Genomic DNA, 21,337 nt, shown 5'->3' with positions numbered 1-21,337 from the left:
TATATTGTATAGTACGACTCTGATTTTACTTTAAAATGCTTCTTCCCCTCTGGGTGCATTAAAATTATCACTCAAATGCAAATTCATTAAAAAGAATGCGGCAGCGATTTAAAGTCACCTAATACAGAAAAATGGCAGAAAATAGAAGGCTTGAAAATCAGTGCAATGCCAGCCATAAAGCCGGCGGGGATTAAGGTCTAATGGTCACAGCGGTGGCATTCTTAGCAACAGAATACTAACAGAATAACAGAGTTGGAAGGGACCTTGGAGGTCTTCTAGTCCAACCCCCTGCTCAGGAATCCTACACCATTTCAGACAAATGGTTCTCCAGTCTCTTCTTAAAAACTTCCAGTGTTGGAGCGTTCGCAACTTCTGGAGGCAAGTTGTTCCACTGATTAATTGTTCTAATTGTTAGGAAATTCCTCCTTAGTTCTAAGTTGTTTCTCTCCTTGATTGGTTTCCAACCATTGCTTCTTGTCCTGCCTTCAGGTGCTTTGGAGAATAGCTTGACTCCCTCTTCTTTGTGTCAACTCCTCGGATATTGGAAGACTGCTCCTCCTTCTTTTCATTAAACTAGACATAAGCCATGATTCATCAAACTAGACATACCCAATTCCAGCAACTGTTCTTCTTATGTTTTATCCTCCAGTCCCATAATCATCTTTGTTGCTCTTCTCTGCAGTCTTTCTAGAGCCTCAACATCTTTTTTAATGCAAGTCGGGTACAGGCTCTCAGCTACGCAGGGTTGAATGGAGTAGTGGTTAGAGTGGGGGCAGCAGGAGACCCCCAAGTGACCGTCTCTGCGAATGGCCATCCATGGCTTTGGCGGAGGGCTGCGCTCCTAAGGCTGGGGAGATCTGGATTTGAATCCTGCTCTTGTGATTTGAATTATCCTAAATCAAAGGCTTTGGGGTGGCCTTGGACTTGGCTAGGTGGCTCAGTGGCTAAGATGTTGAGCTTGTTGATCAGAAATTGCTTCTTCTCCTGCCTTCAGGTGATTTGGAGAATAGTTTGACTCCCTCTTCTTCTTCAATATCCCCTGAGATATTGGAACACTGCTATCATGTCTCCCCTAGTCCTTCTTTTCATCAAACTAGACATACCCAGTTCCTGCAACCGTTCTTCATATGTTTTAACCTCCAGTCCCCTAATCATCTTTGTTGCTCTTCTCTGCACTCTTTCTAGAGTCTCCACATCTTTTTTACGTCGTGGCGACCAAAACTGAATGCAGTATTCCAAGTGTGGCCTTACCAAGGCATTATAAAGTGGTCTTAACTCTTCACAAGGTCTCAATTCTCTCCCTCTGTTAATACAGCCTTCGGCAGGACTGCATTGGCTTTTTTGGCAGCTGCTGCACACGGCTGGCTCATATTTAAGAGACCATCCACCAGGACTCCAAGATCCCTCTCACAAGTTACTACTATTGAGCCAGGTACCACCTATCCTATACCTGTGCATGTGGTTTTTCTTGCCTAAATGTAGAACCTTCCTTTTCTCACCATTAAATTTCATTTTCTTGGATAGGAGCCAGTTTTCAAATCTGTCAAGAGCCTTCTGTATCTTAAGCTTACTTTCCGGGAATGTTGGCTATTCCTGCTAGCTTGGTGTCTGCAAATTTGATGAGTTCCCCATTTATCCTCTCGTCCAATTCATTGATGAATATGCCCTCCTTAACCTGGTAAGCCAGGTTGGTCCAGAGGCAGTGAAGGCACCAGACTAAAACCAGGAGACAGTGAGTTCTAGTCCTGCCTTAGGCCAGGTTTGTTCTGTCCCCCCCACCCAACCACAATCATTTAGAAACGCAAACCGACTAGGTGTGCCAGCAATTTATTCTTGCCAAGTCCTCTTATCTATCAGAGCGACTGCAGTCCAAGCTGGAACAATCCCAAAGTTCAGAAGGAAACGAAACAGAATCCAGGAGCCAAAGTACAGCCAACGGTTTCAACAGTCAATTGTTTGTTCGTCACAAGAACTATAGGGCAGCCCCTCCTGCTTTTATATCCTGTGGGGTGTGGCTCTGTGACTCAGCACTCTCTAGGCCTTCCCCACCTTTTCTTTTGATGTTGCCGTCTCTCCTGTCTGCGATACCGGGGGTCCAGCCACGACTGATTGTCAGCAGCTGGGTCTTCAGGCGTGGCCTGAGAGGGAGGAGATGCAGGAGATAGAGGCCTCGTCATCTCCTCCACCTGGCCTGCCTCTGGGACTTGGAGTGGAGTTAGAAAAGGAGGCTCCACAGAGGGAAGCCTTACTGGCTCTTCTCCCTCACTCTTTGAGTCACTTTCTGCCAGGAAGCCAGGTTCGGGGGGGGGGGCAGGTTTGCGGGGGGGGGGCGAAGACACAACAAGGTTACTTTGGGCCACTCACCAGGAGGCAGTGAGTTCTAGTCTTGCCTTAGGCATGAAAGACAGCTGGACAACTTTGGGCTAATTGCCGGGAGATGGTAAATTCTAATCCCACCTTAGCCATGTTTTATCTAAAAGCCACAACCATCAGGTGTCCGCAATCTGTGGTCAAAATAAGTCAAGATGGCAGCCACAACAGCATTAAAAAAAGGCTTCAGCCAATTTTTAATGGACATCACATTGTACATACAAATGAAGAGGGGCTCTTCAGTCACAGTGTTATGGTGTCTGTCTCGACTTTTTTGACCACTTGTTGAAGATTCTCCTGCAGGAACCTGCTCAGGTCTGGGCTGCTAGCGCACTGTTAGTTGACACAAGCTGATTTTATTTCTTACACTTTTCTAAATTTCCCACGCTCGCTCCAAGCAGCGTTTCTCAAGCTTTAGCAATTTTGAGAAGTGTGGATGATTTCAGTTCCCCAGCCAACATTTTAAAAGTTGCCGTAGTTGAGAAAAACACTCAATAAAGTTTTCTTGGAGGTTCCAAGAATCGGGGTTGAAAATGTTCCACAATTTATTTATTTATTTATTTTTGCTTCCTTCTTCTTTTTGCCCTTGACTTACAACCATTCATTTAGTCGTCGTCATCGTCATTGAATGACTCCATGATCCCTTTGCGGGGTGGAGTCCGGGCAACTGAATGGAGCTAGCAGAGTGTTTTAATGGCCGGATGCTTTTCCTGTTGCCAATGCGGAGTTTTCTCATTGTGCCCCAGAGAGAGAAATATCTGCCTCTACCTAGGATCGAACTCACAGCCTCCTGATTGTGAGGCGAGAACTCCACCTCTAGGCCAGGGGTCTCCAAGCTTGGTCCCGTTAAGACTTGTGGACTTCAACTCCCAGAGTCCCTCAGCCAGCAAAGCTGGCTGAGGAACTCTGGGAGTTGAAGTCCACAAGTCTTAAAGGGGCCAAGCTTGGAGACCCCTGCTCTAGGCCACTGCACCACTCTCCAAATCCTTCAAAGATTGCTTAGCAATGGATCTCTGATCCCAATTGTGGTCGTAAATCGAGGACTACCTGTATTACCCCCCCCCCCGGGAAACTGACAGTCACAAATTGGCAGGAGGCCAAACCATGGCTTGGCGTAGCCAATGCCACATTTCTGCAGCCAGGCGTTCATTTAGGGGAGGGGGATGCATTGGGAATCTTGGGGTACAGGCTGTCCTCGACTTACGACCACCCATTGAGCCCAGCGTTTCTGTTGTTAAGCAAGACAGTTGCTAAATGAATCTTGCCTCACGCTGATGACCTTGCTTGCCACCGTTAAGTGAGTCACACGGTCGTGAAGTCAACCTGGCGTTCCCCCATTGACTTTGCTTGTCGGAAGGTCACAGAGGGTGATCACGTGACCCCGGGCTACTGCAACCGTCATATAAACGAGTCAGTTGACAAGCGGCAGAATTTTGATCACGTGTCCATGGGGATGGTCCAATAGTCGTAAGCCTGGGAAACGGCCATAAGTCACTTTTTATGGTGCCGGTCACTAAATGAATGGTTGTACGTGGTGCTTCTTTGCAGGGGTGTCCCCAAAGCAGGGTAACAGTAACAAGAGTTGGAAGGGACCTTGGAGGTCATCTAGTCCAACCCTGCTCACGCAGGAGACTTATACTAGGGTTTCGAACCGCCAAACTGCTGACCTTTCTGATCAACAAGCTCAGCGTCTTAGCCACTGAGCCACCTAGCCAAGGCCAAGGCCAGCCCAAAGCCTTTGATTTAGGATAATATTCTCCAAAGCACCAGAGGGCAGGACAAGAAGCAATGGATGGAAACTGATCAAGGAGAGAAGCAACTTAGAACAAGGGAGAAATTTCCTGACAGTGAGAACAATGAATCAGTGGAACAACTTGCCTGCAGAAGTTGTGAATGCTCCAACACTGGAGGTTTTAAAGAGGAGATTGGACAACCATTTGTCTGAAATAGTACAGGGTTTCCTGCCTAAGCAGGGGGTTGGACTAGAAGACCTTCAAGGTACCTTCCAACTCTCTTCTCTTCTCTTCTCTTCTCTTCTCTTCTCTTCTCTTCTCTTCTCTTCTCTTCCTTATTCATTCTATTCTATTCTATTCAGTTCTATTTCTTCCTTATTCTCTATTCTATTCTATTTCTTCTTTATTCTTTTCTATTCTGTTCTATTTCTTCCTTATTCTCTATTCTATTCTATTCTATTCTATTCTATTCTATTCAGTTCTATTTTTTCTTCATTCTCTATTCTATTCTATTCTATTTCTTCTTTATTCTCTATTTTATTCTAGTCAGTTCTGTTTTTTCCTTATTCTCTATTCTATTCTATTCTATTCTATTCTATTCAGTTCTATTTCTTCTTTATTCTCTATTCTATTCAATTCAGTTCTATTTCTTCCTTATTCTCTATTCTATTCTATTCTATTTCTTCCTTATTCTCTATTCTATTCTATTCTATTCTATTCTATTCTATTCAGTTCTATTTCTTCCTTATTCTCTATTCTATTCTATTCTACTCTATTCTATTCTATTCTATTTCTTCCTTATTCTCCTATTCTATTCTATTCTATTCTATTCTATTCTATTCTATTCTATTCTATTCTATTCAGTTCTATTTCTTCTTTATTCTCTATTCTATTCAATTCAGTTCTATTTCTTCCTTATTCTCTATTCTATTCTATTCTATTCTATTTCTTCCTTATTCTCTATTCTATTCTATTCTATTCTATTCTATTCTATTCTATTCTATTCTATTCTATTCAGTTCTATTTCTTCTTTATTCTCTATTCTATTCAATTCTGTTCTATTTCTTCCTTATTCTCTATTCTATTCTATTCTATTCTATTCTATTCTATTCTATTCTATTCTATTCTATTCTGTTCCGGCTGTTCGTTTTTCGCGTTTCAGGCCATTCCGCGGAGCCGTTCCGATCGATCGCTTCTGCAAGAGGAGGCGTGGAGGTTGTGGTGGTGGGGGGGGGGGAGAGAGAGAGAGGCGGAGAGGCGGCCGGGATCCACCTTAAACCTTCCGTGCGCGAGATTTCTTCTTCTTTTTCCTCCCCTCTTTTCCCCCGTCGGGTTGTCAATCGGCAGCGCTGCCCGCACAGGACCGCGTCCAGATTTGGCACCGACCTCCTGGGCTTACACACACACGCGCGCGCGCACCCCGCTTCCTTGCACCCTCCGAAGAATTTCTCCCCCTTTCCTTTCTCAAGGGATCGCAGATCTTCCCCTTCTCTTTGCCTCCCTTGCTAAGTGCTCTTTTAAGATATGGGCGGTGGGCGGGGGGGGGGAGCAAGCGAGACGCCCCCTCCCCTCTTTTCTGCTGGCATTTAACACGCTTCTCCTTTTGACCCGCGTGTGCAAATTCTTCTCTTTTCCCTGCTCAGCTAGGATTCTTTTTCTGTAAAAGATTCCCCTCCTCTTTTTCTTTTCTTTTCTTTTCTTTTCTTTTCTTTTCTTTTCTTTCTTTCTTTCTTTCTTTCTTTCTTTCTCTCCCTCTTTTATTTTATTTTTTTTGCTTTTATTTTTTTTAAAAATAAATATAAGGGCATGGCACGGAAACCTTGCTAAAATCTGAACCCCCAGAAGGAGCGCTTCTACCCTCCCCACCCCAATTTTTTGGGGGAGGGGGCAGTGTGTGTCTCACCCCCACCCCCCCCAGGATGTATTCTCAAGGGCGGCATGCTGTAAGTACCATCTTTGGTGTGTGTGTGTGAGTTGCTTGGATGGAGCTGGAAGGGTCGTATCTTGAAGGGGGTGGGTGGGCAATGGGACTTTTGGGGGGGGAGTCCCAAAAACTGGGTGCAGAAAGAGGTGCAGTTATGTTAAGGTGAAGGTTAGGTTTGGGGAGGGGGGGGTCAAAGTGTCGGTTTGGGCCCCACCAGGTCTCTGCTTGCTTGCTTACTCGCAGCAGCTGGCTTCCCACCACCCAAAAAAAAGTGTTAAAATACACTACAGGCCATCCTCAACTTACAACCGTTCGTTTAGTGACCGTTCCGAGTCACAACGGTGCTGAAAAAAAAAAGTGACTTGGTTAGGATCGTTTTTCACCCGCTGTCGCATCCCCAAAGTCAGGGGATGAAAATTCAGACCCTAGGCCCACTGACTCATCTTTATGACGGTCGCAGAGTCCCGGCGTGTGTGTGTGTGTGTGTGTGTGTGTGTGTGTGTGTGTCACGCAATCCCCTTTTTGCGACCTCCTGACAAGCCAAGTCAGTCTGGGGAAGCCCGATTCACTTAACAACCGGGCGACTCGTTTTCCCCATTGCAGCGATCCGCGGAACAAATTTGGCAAGAGAAAAAAAAAAAAAAAGTCGTCAAAAATGGGGCAAAACTCACTCAATCGACGTCTCGCCTTAGCCCCAGAAACTTTGGGCTCAACGGTGGTCGTAAGTCGACGTAAAGTCGACCTGCCTTTGCAAGTCAAAATGAATTTCTCTGCCGGAAACGGATTTCCAGATAAGTGTTGGTAGAGGGTGGGGGGGAGAACTTGGGATCCTGGAATCTGGCAAGGATCAGAGCCAGGATTTTCCCTGCCTTTCCTTGCTAAAGTTCAGCATTTATTTATTATTATTATTTATTTATTTATTTACATTTATATCCCGCCCTTCTCTGAAGACTCAGGGAGGCTTACATTGTGTAAGGCAATAGTCTCATTCTATTTGTATTTTTATATACAAAGTCAACTTATTGCCCCCCCAACAATCTGGGTCCTCATTTTACTTTCCTGCTCAGCTGAGTAATAATAATAATAATAATAATAATAATAATAATAATAATAATAATAATAATAATAATAATAATAATAATAATAATATTTTATTTTTTATACCGCCCTTCTCCCGAAGGACTCAGGGCGGTGAACAGCCAGATAAAAACAATACAATATACTACAATAAAATCACTATTTAAAAAACTTATTCAATATGGCCTAAATTAAATATAATTTAATTAAATTAAATTAATCGTTTATGACGAATTGCAAGCCCTTCTGCTTACCGTTTTATTTGTGTAGCCTTTTTGAACCCAAGAGTTCACTGCCCCAGTGGGGAGAAGCTGCCAGTTTGTCAAAACCATATTTTTTAAAAAGAAAAGAAAAGAAAACGGATTTTAAAGGCTGGGAAACACCCCCCCCCATCCTGTTTGAGGAGACAGGCCGCTTCTGTTTTTGTGGGTACCGGGTTCAGATCCCTCTGCACGGGGGAACAAGTCCTGACCTTGAATTGGGTGGAAGGAAAGATGGTAATCCTTCCACTTATTCACACGACAACATGTCAACCCAGGTCAGGGGAAGACTTAACAGCAGTGGTGAAATCGAAATTTCTTTCCTATGGGTTCTGTGGGCGTGGCTTGGTGGGGCGTGGCTTGGTGGGCGTGGGGGGTCATGTGACTGGGTGGGCGTGGCTTTGTAACCATGTGACTGGGGGATCAAAAGATGGAAACTCACTAACAATCTCCTGCTGGAGCAGGGTCGGACTAGATGACCTCCAGGTCCCTTCCAGCCCTGGATTATCCTCTGAAGCTGGGTCTAGTGCCAGGTTTGTAGTCCTTCCTTCCTCTCCTTTTTCCTCCCTCCCTCCCTCCCTCCCTCCCTCCCTCTTTCTTTCTTTCTTTCTCTTTCCTTCCTTCCTTCCTTCCTTCCTTCCTTCCTTCCTTCCTTCCTTCCTTCCTTCCTTCCTTCCTTCCTTTCTCTCTCTCTCTCTCTCTCTCTCACCCCCTACCCCCCCATTTTTTGCCTACACCACCCATTTTTTTGCCTAGCAGGCTTCAGCTTTTTTACCTTTTAAAAAATGCTTTTAAAAGTAAAAAAAAAAAAAGCCTCTGACGATCAGGCACCTCATCAGAGCCTTGTTTTAACCCTTTAAAAGCATTTTTTTACAACCTCTTTGGCCCAAGAGGTTGTTAAATAAATGCTTTTAAAAGGGCCTCTGGTGGCTCAACAGACTAAGCAGTCTGTTATTAACAGCAGCTGCTTGTAATTACTGCAAGTTCTAGTCCCACCAGGCCCAAGGTTGACTCAGCCTTCCATCCTTTATAAGGTAGGTAAAATGAGGACCCAGATTGTTGGGGGCAATAAATTGACTTTGTATATAAATATACAAATAGGATGAAGACTATTGCTTGACATAGTGTAAGCCGCCCTGAGTCTTCGGAGAAGGGCGGGATATAAATGCAAATTAAAAAAAAAAGTAAAAGAAAAAAAAGGCTCTGCCGATTGCATGGCTCAGCTGGGCATGGGGGTGGGGGGGGCAGGGATTTATGCTACCGGTTGTCCGAACCACCCACCACCATCGCTACCGGATCAGGCGATCCAGTCCGAACCGGGAGCATTTCACCCCTGCTTAACAGGTGCATTGACAGAACCCACTTCAGTATTTATTTATTTATTTATTATTTAAATTTGTATACCGCCCTTCTCCCGAAGGACTCAGGGCGGTTCACAGCCAAGTAAAAATACACAATACTATAAATACAATTAAAATACAGTTAAAAAACTTATTAAATTGGCCACAATTAAAATTTAGGACTAAAACCCATTAAAACCCATAAACTTAAAACACTAACCCAGTCCAGCGCAGATGAATAAGTGGGTTTTAAGCTCGCGGCGAAAGGTTCGGAGGTCCGGAAGTTGACGAAGTCCTGGGGGGAGTTCGTTCCAGAGGGCGGGAGCCCCCACAGAGAAGGCCCTTCCCCTGGGTGTCGCCAGACGACACTGTCGCGCCAACGGCACCCTGAGGAGTCCCTTTCTGTGAGAGCGCACGGGTCGGTGAGAGGTATTCGGTAGCAGCAGGCGGTCCCGTAAGTAACCCGGCCCTATGCCATGGAGCGCTTTAAAGATGTTCACCAACACCTTGAAGCGCATCCGGAAGGCCACAGTATAAAGTAAGTAACAAAAGTTAACTAGGTTAATTGTGGTTTGCATTTGTTGGATGTGTGTATGGGGACGACGACGACAGAAAATTTGAGAAGATTGGGTGCACTTGGCGTAGGGGGTCCTTGTGAACCCTAAAACTGAAGTACAGGGAGTTCTCAGCATATGGTCTCACAACTGAGGCCAAAATCGATGTTGCGAAGTTAGAAATGTGTTTAAGTGAGTTTTGCTTCCGTCTTACGACTTTTCTTGCCGCCTGCGTTAAGTGAATCCCGGCAGTTGATGAATTAAGTGAATCCGGTTGTTAAGTGAATCCGGTTTGCCGGTTTGACTTTGCCTGTCAGGAAGTCACAAAAAGGGGGATCGTGTGACACCCTTCCCCCCACCCCCCCACCCCGATGCTGCAACCGTCATAAATGCGAGTCGGTTGCCAAGCATCCGAACGTAAATCAATGCGATCACGGGGAGGCTGCAAGGGTCGTAAAGTGTGAAAAGGGGGTCCTAAGTCACTTTTTTCAGTGACGATGTAACTTGGAACGGTCACTAAATGAACCGTTGTAAGTCGAGGACTACCTGTACTGCATAATTAGATTATTTATGGGGCAAACTCATTCACATGCGCTTCTGTGCATGCACAGAAACTTCCTGATGATGTCCAGGTCGGTGGGCGGAGCCTCCTGTCGGTTTTACTACCAGTTTTTGCGAACCGGTATGAACCGGGGGCAACCTACCCGTGAAACACACCCCAGTGTGTGCCGCCTTCTTTAATCTGCCTTAAAGATGCTGGAAACGCCATTCAGACAACATGTTCACCTCATTTACTATATTACACTTGTGGCTGAAATAAAAAATAATCCCTGAAATAATCGCCGAGATAATTGGCTAATTTGAATTCTCCACAACAGTGTTGTTTTCGCCTTGCCTAGACTATTGTGTGAATGCAGTTCTAGGAGAGCTAGGCCTGGCCCTTTCTCCCTGGGAGAAATTTGCAAACGGGATGCAGTCGGTCTTTAAAGGTAACCCCTGACTACAGAATCATTAGCTCCAGAATGAGAGAGGAAGAGAGAGATATATCGTGGTGTTTGCGCAACTCCCTTACCGACAATTAATTTAACCACGGTGTTTTCAATTAGTCTGGCTTTGCATGACACAGAACTGGAAGCTAAGTAGCATTCGGGGTTGGTTGCACACAGCGCAATGCCTGGTTGGAGGCTCGGCTGACCATGAGCTCAAGCGGTGCCGCGACAGCCAGCCTTCCGCAAAAGCGGAATGAGAGGGGGGGGGTGTCAAAGGGGCCCTTTCGTTAATTTTTATTTATCTAATTATTTTTTTTAATTTCCCAGCTTCGGGATTTTTATAAATAATTCCGCACGGCAAACAAACCTGTCATTCAGGTAGTCCCCGACTTAGCACAGTTCATTGAGTGACCATTCAAAGTTGCCAGAGCACTGAAAAAAGGGATTTATGATCAGGAGTGGGGCTGCTGGGGATTCGTAGGGGTTTGGGAGAACCTCTAGCTAAGGTTCTGTGCAGTTTGGAGAACCCTGCAAATCCCACTCCTGGCTGGCCCCACCCCCACTATTTTTCGCCCACCCCTCGGAGGAGTCTCCATGTGGCCCATTTGGAATGCAGGTAAGTGCAGGGCGTGTGCGGAGTCTTGGGGAGGGCGAAAAATAGGCCTACTGGAGGTTCGGGAAGGCTGGAAAAGGGCCCATTTCTGGCCTCCAGAGCCTGGGGAGGCTGTTTTCGCCCTCCCAGAGGCTCAAGGAAAGCCTCCAGAGCAGGGGTCTCCAACCTTGGCAACTTTAAGACTTGTCGACTTCAACCCCCAGAGTTCCTCAGCCAGCAAAGCTGTTGTGCCTAAAGTGGGACTAGAACTCCCAGTTTCTGGTAATTGGCTCCAAATCACCCAGCTGGATGTTGTGCCGAATGTGAGACTAGAACTCCCAGTCTCCTGGTAGTTGGCCCAAAGCCACCCAGTTAGCTGTTGTGCCTAATGTGAGACTAGAGCTCCCAGTCTCCTGGTGATTGGCCCAAAGTCACCCAGCTGGCTTCTGGTTTCTAGACCTGTTCCTTCACCGCTAGACCAGACTGGGGTTTGGTGTGAACTAGCAGGATAATTAATACTTGCTGGCCAGATCCCCGAGGAATGCCTCCTGGTTGGATGGAAGCCGTTCAGAGCAGAGACTCTTGTAGAGTCCCAACAGGAGCCTCCTGGGAAAAGAAGATTTCCTGCCCCATCTCTAAAGTGGCTGTTTGCAGAGAACCTCATTGTCGTATCTTTATTGGAAGTTTTCGGGGGGGTTTTTTTGGTTGAAAAAAGTGTAAAAATTCAGCTTTTTGCCCTGTTCTGGATGGTGAATAAAGAGTCACTACAATTAAATTCCCACTCTGCACGGCTGGCTGGGGAATTCTGGGGGTTGAAGTCCACCCATCTTAAAAGTTGCCAAGTTTGAAATATACTGTTTGTAACGCATTGCACTGGGCGTCTTTTCTCTCTCTCTCCCTTTTCCAGGTGGATTTAAAACCAGCCTGCAAGCTGCTCGCAGGCCAGGGAAAAAAAACAAAACCCTTTTAAATTTTTACCTCCCTTAATTTTAGGTTACAGCCATTCCTGTCAGCCGCGATCATTTTATAAGCAGCTGCAGTTCATAAAGTCACAGTGGCTCTTTTCATTTCCTGCCTATCACACAGCTGAAAAAGGAGAAATGAAAAAAATATATCATTCTAACGCCCCAGATCCAGAAGGGGTGCCTGAGGTCATCCAGCTTCACCCCTCATTTGATGGCAGGAATGCAAATTAACAGGATGTGTTTCCTAAACAGTCGTAGTTTTTAATCGCTTCATCTGTTATGGTTAGTCCTTTCTCCGGCTAAGCGAGACGATTTTAAAGTGAGTTTTGTCCCCTTTTATGACGGGGATTGTGAAGTGAACCGCGGCAGTCGTTAAGTTAGTAACACGGTTGTTAAATGAATCTGATTTCCCCGCTGACCTTGCTTGTCAGAAGGTCGCGAAAGGGGATCACCACGTGACCCAGGGACGCGTCGACCCTCATAAATGCAAGTCGGTTGCTAGGCGCTTGAATTTTGATCGCGACCGTGGGGATGCTGCAACGGTCGTAAGTGCGAAAAAGTCGTAAGTCGCTTTTTTCCAATGCGGTTGCAACTTTAAACGGTCACTAAACAAGTCGTAGGTCGAGAACTTCCTGTAATAAAGAAATTGTTACTCAGGGCTGATACAAAATCTTGAAATGCCTCTATCACAGACGGCAAGTTCATAAAATCGCTGCCCCTTGCAGAGAAAAACAACTGTCTTGTTTAGCGACGGCAATGTCGGGTTCAGTTATGGTCGTAAGTTGAGGACTACCTGTATGACCACCCACTGCCTAGGTCCTTCTTTCTCAGGGTTAAATCTCTCCCTCATCATCTCTATCAAAAGCTGAATATATGTGTGTGTGTGTGTGTGTTTTCTGAGGTTTTCGCGGGTGTTTGTATGTAGGTCTTTGGTTATTCTGGTTTTCTCCTGCGTAAAATTGGAAGTGTGTTGGCGACGTTTCGAAAAGAAAGAAACAGCTGTGATCACACATTGCTCCTAGAAGCACGAAGCTGTAAACACCAGCCTGAAGATGACGAATGAGACTTCGTCGAAACGTTGCCAAGACACTTCTAATTTTACGCAAAATCCCGCAGTCGTTAAGTGAACCGCATGGTCGTTAAGTGAATCCAGCTTTCCCCATCTGCTCTGCTTGTCGGGGAAAGTCACAAATGGTGACCATTGTGATCCCAGGATATTGCAAAAATATGCTGGTGGTTGTCCGACTGCCCCAATTTTGATCACATGACCATGGGGATTTTGCTTTGACGGTCGTAAGTGTGAGGATTGGTCGTACGTCACCTTTTTCAGCGCCATTGTAAATTTGAAACGTCGCTAAATGAACGGTTATAAGCCAAGGACTACCTGTAAAGATGATGGTAGATGCCTGTGATGCCGAACCTATGGCTAATTGCTGGTTTCACATGCCCGCCAACCAGCTGGTCCTCCCAGTTCACAGAGTGCCGGAAAATGGTCCTGAAAACGTTCCGAAAAATAGCCAGAAAACAGCCTGGAAAACAACCAAAAACAGCCTTAAAAAAGGCATGTGTGTGCCGACCAGCTGATCTTTGGATTTCTGGTCTTCTAGCGTGCGCATCTGGACACACCTGCATGCGTGTTCCGGTTTGGGCACTCGATGCCGAATAAGTTTGCCATCACCAGTATAAGCTGACCTGGGTAAACTTGGTTTTGAAGGGTGCCACACTATTTGGAACGACAAAAATAACGACGTCATATTTTATTTTTTTTTCTCCCTGCCTTAAAGCTGTTCCATCTCTCCACTTTTCTGTTTTCAGTCTGGGCAGCCTTTTAAGTTCTCGGTGTTGGAGATTTGTGACCGAATTAAGGAAGAATTCCAGTTCCTTCAGGCTCAGTATCACAGGTATGGAAAAAAAAGAGGAAAAGAAAAAGAGAAGATTAGGATTCTTAATTCTGATAACTAAATGGAACCTCCACGCCCAGTGGCAGTATACCCCACAATACTGTACAGCCTTGAAAAAAATCCAGAAATCTCTCTCTTGCTTTTTTCCCCTGATCGCTTCCCCCCCCCCCCCCCGTCGACCATGGTGCAGCCTTGTTTGCACATCACGTTAAGCTGTGGTTTGATTAAGCACGGTTTAAAGAATAAAGGCTGGATTTACCAGCCTTTACTAGTGCTGTACCAGAAAGCCGCATTGTGCTAAGTGCATTGTGTGAACTAAAATCTGGGCCATTTTTCTCCTTTCCCTTCCTTTTAAATAAAAAAAAGAATGGGTTTCCCTAGAAAAGGAAGGCAGCCTGTAAATTGATTTATTTTGGATTCTGCTCACGTACCTCTCTAGTCCAGTGATGGCTAACCTTTTTGCCGCCGCGTGCCAAAAGTGGAGGGAACACGGGAGGGTTGCGGACACGTGTGCCCATACTCATAATTAAATTCGTGCCCCGCCCCTCCACACGTATGTGTGCGCTCCCCTAGCTTTTGGCATGTGAAGGCAAAAAGGTTACTGGTGGGCCCAGTAGGCCCGTTTTTCGCCCTCCCGAGGCTCCAGAGGCTTTCTTGGAGCCTAGGGAGGGCGAAAACAGCCTCTCCTCACCCCCGGAGGCCGGAAATGGCTTGTTTCCTGACTTCCGGTGGTTCCGGAAGGCCTGAAAACCAACTGGCTGGCGTGCGCATGTGCGCTGGAGTTGAGCTAGGGCAACGCTTGCGTGCCCACAGATATGGCTCCACGTGCCATAGGTTTGTCTGTCAGTTTTGGAAGGCAATTTTCTTTTTGCTTCTTAACTGCCACATATTTTAGCTGGGGAAGTTGGGAGGGGGTTGTTGTTGGAGCGGTAGAAAGTTAGTCATAACAACATTCCGTATTCAAGGACTTTTTGCCTGCGTCTGATGTAGACAGCCTGAAGATTGTATCCAATTGAGTGTGAAGAGTTGATTGGGCAATGGGATGAACTTGCGGGTGTGGGGCAGGGCTGTGAACTGTCAGCTGGGTGTGGAAAACCTGGAAGCTTTCAGTTTTGGGTTTTCCCAGCTGTGCCAGCATGACATCTCTAATAAATTGGAACTTTGAGGAACCTCAAGCCTCAGAGCTTTATTTCATTGGGGGTGTTCCTTGGAACCCTGACATTGCCATCACAGCTCTGGTCCATTACAGTCCCTGAGTGAGGAAGCCATGGAAAGAAGGAAGGAGTTTGGAGGTGAGCAGGTAGAGATGGGTTTTTTTTTTCATAAAAAAGTTTTATTTTTACAATCATATCCAACAGCTCATCCAATGTACAGTTATATACAATTAGTCGGGCTTGCCCAGTCACCACCCCCCTTTTTAATACTCTTCCCTCTTCTACCTTCTTCTACTTTCCAGACCTTCCTCTCCTTCTCTTATCTACATCCTCTCCTCCCTCCACCCTCCACCTTCCTTCTCCCTCTTCTACCCCTCTTCCTTCCTCTTCTCCTCTTTCCTACCCCCTACTCTCTCCTCTTTTCTCCCTCCCCACCGTTCTAAAATGGTAACTGGGCAGACCCGACCCTACATTAATTATATTTATACATCTTCAATAATCCCTGTACATTAACCATCACTCCATCCTCTATCCTCAACCCCCCAATTCCCCTCCCCCTTACCCCCCACCCCCCACCCCAACTTCCCAGAACAAAATCCAGGGTATCAAAACTAACAATCATAATCCAAAATAATTCCTAAATTATAATCTCTAGTCACTCCACACATAATCACACTCTCATTCCCCCTCTCCTTCAGAAATAAATCTAATACAAAATATTTCCTAAATTTACTCATATGCTATTCGATATTTTTTTATCTGATACTTATTTTGAATACAATCAATCCACATTTTCCATTCTAAAATATATTTTTCTTGTGTATAGTCTTTCAAGTAAGCAGAAATTTTTGCCATTTCTGCCAAATTTGATACTTTGGGTGTCCATTCTTCCATTAGATGGTAGAGATGGTTTTGAAGAGAGAGTTCGGCAGAACCAAAAGTGAATTTGTCCCTTGTCTGAAAAGATATAAGACAAGGGTGTTAAACTCAAGGCCCACGGGCTGGATTCAACCTGTGGGGTGCTTAGATCTGCCCCACGGGGCCACCCTGGAAACAACGAAGGACTGGCCCGCCGATATGGCCCCCCGCGCTCTGTTTCCGCTGGCAGCGAGCTACCAAAACAACCTAAAAACAAAACAAAATTGGAGAACCGTTTCCCCTTTTGCATTTGAGCATGCAAGAAGGGCCAGGAAAGGAGAAAGGAAAAGAGGAAAGACCAAGGAAAAGAAGGAAGGATGGGAAGAGAGCAAGGAAGGAAAAAGAAGGAAGGAGGGGAAGGAAGAAGAAAAGAGAAGGAAGAGGGAAGGAAAAAGAGAAAGGAAGGAAGGAAGAAAGGAAGATTATAATGAGAGTCTGAGGGAAGTCCTGCCTTAGCACTTGGCTACCATAGGTGTCCTGCCCCCCCAACACAAGGGATGGCGAGCTGGCCACACCCAGCTGGCCACACCCACTCACCCCTCCAAGGTCAAACACAACCCTGATGTGGCCCTCGATGAAATCGAGTTTGACAGCCCTGGTATAGGATCTCTAGTCCAGGGGGCTGGACTAGAAGACCTCCAAAGCCCCTTCCCGCTCTATTCTGATTCTGAATCATATTCCCCCCCCCTTTTTTTTTTTGCAGCCTGAAATTGGAATGTGAGAAATTAGCGAGCGAAAAAACAGAGATGCAGAGGCATTATGTTATGGTAAGAGATAGTAATAATGCCAATAATAATCGTAATGCTTTTTTTTTAAGCCAAGAAGTGATGGGTTTACAAAATACAGGTAGTCCTCGACGTACAACCGTTCATTTAATGACTGTTTAAATACAATGTTAAATACAAATACAATGACACTGAGAAAAGGGACTTATGACTGTTTCCCCCCACATACGACCGTTGATCGCAATCGAACCCCCAATTTCTCTTGCTAAGTGAGACATTTGTCCAGTGAGTTTTGCCCCGTTTTACGACCTTTCTTGCCATGGTTGTTAAGTGAATCACTGTGATTTGTTAAGCTAGCAACACGGTTGTTAAGAGAATCTGGCTTCCCCCTTGACTTTGCTTGTCAGAAGGTCGCCAAACTTAATCACATGACCCCAGGACACGGCAACCGTCATAACTATGAGTCAGCGTCCAAATTTTGATCCCGCGACCGGTCATCGGTCACTTCTTTTCAGCGTCATTGTTACTTCGAACGGTCACGAAATGGACTGTTGTAAGTCAAGGAGTACCTGTACGTGGTTGCTAAATCGTCGAACCCCAATTTTTTTTTTATTTATTTATTTATTTATTTTGTCGAGTACATATTAGATAATATATATAAGCATGAATTGAATACATAAATGAATACAATTAAAGGGAACATTAGGACAGGGATGGTAGGCACGCTGGTGCTCTTATGCACCATTTTTTGATAATTTGATTATCATAATTTATATATATATATATATATATATATATATATATATATATATATAATATAAATTATAATTTAGAATTATCATAATTTGATGGTGTATAACCAAATTGCGGTCCAAATGGTTCTTTTTAGAGTTTCTTAAGAATATGTCTTTATCTATTGGCGGCTGTTTGGGGTTTCTGTGAGTGTCGTGTCCCACTCCTCCGCTGACGGCCGGGTCAGGGAAATCCGAATCAGGCGTGCCTCTGCAGCTCTGCCCAAAGTCCTAGCAAAGTCCTCAGAGCAGGCAGGAGACCAGTAAGTGACTTCAGCAAGATATGTTAGACTTTGCCTGACTCAGAGAATGCCAGAAAGCAGATCCTTTATATAGGCCATGGGGTGTGGCTCCATGACTCAGCACTTATCCAGGCCTGCCCCTCCCTTCCTTCTGTTGACGCCACTTATCAATTCTCCTGAAGTGAGGGTCACTCCAGTCGGCAGCTGTTGGTAATAAACCTCCCTCAGGCTCACATGCTGTGGGGGAGGGGGAGGGGTCTAGTTGCTCCGTTTGCCTGGGCACGGAGCCAGGGCTGGGGCCGGGAGGTGCTCCCTCCTCCGCAGCCTGTCTGGGCATGGAGCCAGGGCTGGGGCCAGGAGGTGTCCCCTCCTCCTCAGCATGTCTGGGCATGGAGCCAGGGCTGGGGCCGGGAGGCATACATTCCTCCGTGTTCGGGAGCAGATAAGCAGACCCCGGCTGCGGTGAGAGCGGACAAGACACAACAGTGAGCTTCTAGCATGTTTTTGCGTGTAACTAAGGCCACGTAGCAATCGGGGATCAAATGTCAAGAATTGGGGCACGATGCTAAGGGAGGAAATTAATGTTCATCATGGTAAAGTGAAGGAATTTTGGGTTAAACTGCCTGTCTTAACTGGGGCTTTTCCTTCTATTTCAGTATTACGAGATGTCCTATGGCCTGAATATTGAAATGCATAAACAGGTATGCCTTCCTGGGAATGGCGAAAAGGAGCAGGTTTGGGATTCGGATGTGTACAGACAGAACTTCCCACGTTGGCCATATATAACGGCGGTGGTGTATCTTGGTTAATTTGGATGATTCCAAGCGTCTAGGTTGCAGTTTGCTTCCTAGGGAGCCTCAGGTTTCCAATTTATAGGCTGCATTCATGCAGTGCGATTAACCTCCCTGGTCCATTCCCACCACAAAGCTAAGCTTAAATGTTTGGTGAAAGCTGCCAAGTTGTGTAAAATGTATGAAAGAATGGGACTTTCTGAAGGGAATCATTGATGGACTTTCCTCCTTCCCTCCCTTCCATTTCCTTTCCTTCTTTCTTTCTTTCCTTTCTTCCTTCCTTTCTTCCTCTCCCTCTCCCTCTCTCCTCCCTCCCTTCCCTTCCTCCTTGCCTCCCACCTTCCTTCCTTCTTTCTTTCCTTCCTTCCTTCCTTCCCCCTTCCCTCCCCCCTTCCTTCCTTCCTTCCTTCCTCCTTCCCCCTTCCCTCCCTCCCATCCTCCCTCCTTCCTTCCTCTCCCTCTCTCCTCCCTCCTTTCCTTCCTCCTTCCTCCTCCTTCCTTCTCTCTCCTTCCTATTGCCTCCTCCCTCCTCCCTTCCTTCCCCTTTCCTCTCTTTCTTCCTTTCTCTCTCTCTCCTCCCTCCCTCCCTCCTTTCCTTCCTCTCCTTCTCCTCTCTCCTTTCCTCTTTTCCTTCCTTCTTTCCTCCTCCCTCCCTCCTTCCCTCCCCTTGCCTCCTTCCTTCCTTCCTTCCCCTTCCTCCCTCCCTTCCTTCCTGCCTCTCCTCTCTCCTCCTCCTTTCCTCCTCCCTCCTTCCTTCCTCCTTGCTTCCTTCCTTCCTCCTCCTCCTTCCTTCCTCTCCCTCTCCCTCTCTCCCTTCCTCCTTTCCCTTCCTTCTTTCCTCCCTTCCTCCTTTCCTCCCTTCCCTTCCTCCCTGCCTGCTTCCTTCCTTCCTTCCTTCCTTCCTTCCTTCCTTCCTTCCTTCCTTCCTTCCTTCCTTCCTTCCTCCTTCCCCCCCCCCCAGGAGAAAATCTGAGCAGAGAGAGGCTTTGAAGTTTCTTCTCTTTTTTTCCCCTTTAGGCTGAGATTGTCAAGCGACTGACTGCTATCTGTGCCCAGATTATCCCATTTCTCTCCCAAGAGGTAAAAATAAACGAATAAAAGCGGGCAAGAAAAAAAGGGAACGGTTGCAAATTGAGGATTAACCTGCAGTCCATCTTTCCCATTGGTGGCAATTGGACTCCTGCCTCCTTTCTAAGCGTGGGCCTTGGCAGGGCTGGGGCAAGGCGAGGGCTTCGTGTGTTTCCAAAGTGCACTGACTGCAGTTTTCCTTGGCCCCCAGCATCAACAGCAGGTCTTGCAAGCCATGGACCGGGCCAAGCTGGTGACGATGGGGGAGCTGAACAACGTCATTGGGGTGAGTGAGCGAGCGTGGCCTTGGCTTTTTCAGTAATAATTGACCACAATTAAGGAAGGAAGGAAGGAAGGAAGGGAGAGAGGGAGGGAGGAAGGAAGGAAGGAAGGAAGGAGGGAGGGAGGGAGAGGAGGAGGAGGGAGGAGGAGAGGCCTTGGCTTTTTCAGTAATAATTGACCACAACTGTGTTTCTCAATCCCAGCAGTGATAAGACGGGTGGACTGCAACTCCCAGAATTCTCTGAACTTGCCACAGAGTGGGAGGGAGGGAGGGAGGGAGGGAGGAAGAAAGGGAGAGAGGGAGGGAGGAAGGGAGGGAGGGAGGAGGGGGGGAGGGAGGAAGGAAGGAGGGGAGAGAGGGAGGGAGGGAGGGAGGGAGGGAGAGTGGCCTTGGCTTTTTCAGTAATAATTGACCACAACTGTGTTTCTCAATCCCAGCAGTGATAAGACGGGTGGACTGCAACTCCCAGAATTCTCTGAACTTGCCACAAAGTGAAAGAAAGGAAGGAAGGGAGGGAGGGAGGGAGGGAGGGAGGAAGGAAGGAAGGAAGGAAGGGAGAGAGGGAGGGAGGAAGGAAGGAAGGAAGGAAGGAGGGAGGGAGGGAGGAAGGAAGGAAGGGAGAGAGGGAGGGAGGGAGGGAGGGAGGGAGAGTGGCCTTGGCTTTTTCAGTAATAATTGACCACAACTGTGTTTCTCAATCCCAGCAGTGATAAGACGGGTGGACTGCAACTCCCAGAATTCTCTGAACTTGCCACAGAGTGGGAGGGAGGGAGGGAGGAGGGAGGAAGAAAGAGAGGGAGGGAGAGGAAGGGAGGGAGGGAGGAAGGAAGGAAGGAAGGGAGGAAGGAAGGAAGGGAGAGAGGGAGGGAGGGAGGGAGGGAGGGAGGGAGAGTGGCCTTGGCTTTTTCAGTAATAATTGACCACAACTGTGTTTCTCAATCCCAGCAGTGATAAGATGGGTGGACTGCAACTCCCAGAATTCTCTGAACTTGCCACAGAGTGGGAGGGAGGGAGGGAGGGAAGGAGGAAGCAAGGAAGGAGAAGGAGGGGAGGGGAGGGAGGGAAGGGGAAGGGGGAAGAAGAGGGGGAAGGGAAAGTAGGTAGGAAGGAAGGAGGGAGGGAAGAGGAAGGAATGAAGGAGGGGGAAGGGAAGGGAGGAAAGAAGGGAGGAAGGAGGAAGGGAAGCAGGGAAGGAAAGGCAGAGAGGGAGGGGGAGGAAGGGAAGGCAGCAAGGAAGGAGGAAGGAAGGCAGGAGAGGAGAAAGGAAGGAAGAAAGGGAGCAGAGGGAGGGAAGAGGAAGGTGGCAGGAGAGGGGGAAGGGATGGAGGGGAAGGAAGGGAAGGTAGGACGGAAAGAGGGAGGAGGGGAGGAGAGGAAGAAGAAAGGAGGGAGGGAGGGAGGAAAGAGGAAGGGAATCAGGGAAGGAAAGGCAGAGAGGGAGGGGGAGGAAGGAAGATAGGAAGGAAGGAGGGAGGAAGGCAGGAGAGGAGAAAGGAAGGAGGAGGAAGAGGAAGGAAGGCAGGAGAGGAGGAAGGAAGAAGGAAGGAGAAGGAGGAAGGAGGAAGGCAGGAGAGGAGGAGGAGGAAGAAAGGAGGGAGGAGGAAGAAAGGAGGGAGGAAGGAAAGAAGGAGAGAAGAGATGGGAGAGACAGGAAAGGAGG

The 21,337-nt window shown here is 46.9% G+C and overlaps 1 protein-coding gene across 3 annotated transcripts in view; it reads left to right on the top strand.

Moving 5' to 3' along the window:
* The first annotated feature begins 5,444 nt into the window (after window positions 1-5,444).
* LOC131188343 (transducin-like enhancer protein 2) overlaps window positions 5,445-21,337 on the top strand; it is an 85,453-nt gene continuing 69,560 nt past the window's right edge. For all 3 annotated transcript variants that reach the window (XM_058163563.1, XM_058163562.1, XM_058163561.1), the window contains exons 1-6: window positions 5,445-6,046; window positions 13,620-13,705; window positions 16,481-16,544; window positions 18,192-18,236; window positions 19,344-19,406; window positions 19,606-19,680. In XM_058163563.1, coding sequence (XP_058019546.1) covers window positions 6,023-6,046; window positions 13,620-13,705; window positions 16,481-16,544; window positions 18,192-18,236; window positions 19,344-19,406; window positions 19,606-19,680 — 357 coding nt within the window. In that variant the 5' untranslated portion in view covers window positions 5,445-6,022. The remainder of the gene's footprint in view (window positions 6,047-13,619; window positions 13,706-16,480; window positions 16,545-18,191; window positions 18,237-19,343; window positions 19,407-19,605; window positions 19,681-21,337) is intronic.

The sequence above is a fragment of the Ahaetulla prasina genome, chromosome 1 (assembly GCF_028640845.1).
Source record: "Ahaetulla prasina isolate Xishuangbanna chromosome 1, ASM2864084v1, whole genome shotgun sequence".
Classification (NCBI taxonomy): domain Eukaryota; kingdom Metazoa; phylum Chordata; class Lepidosauria; order Squamata; family Colubridae; genus Ahaetulla; species Ahaetulla prasina.
The sequence above is the reverse complement of the archived record's forward strand: the minus strand, read 5'-3'. Positions and strand labels throughout refer to the sequence as shown.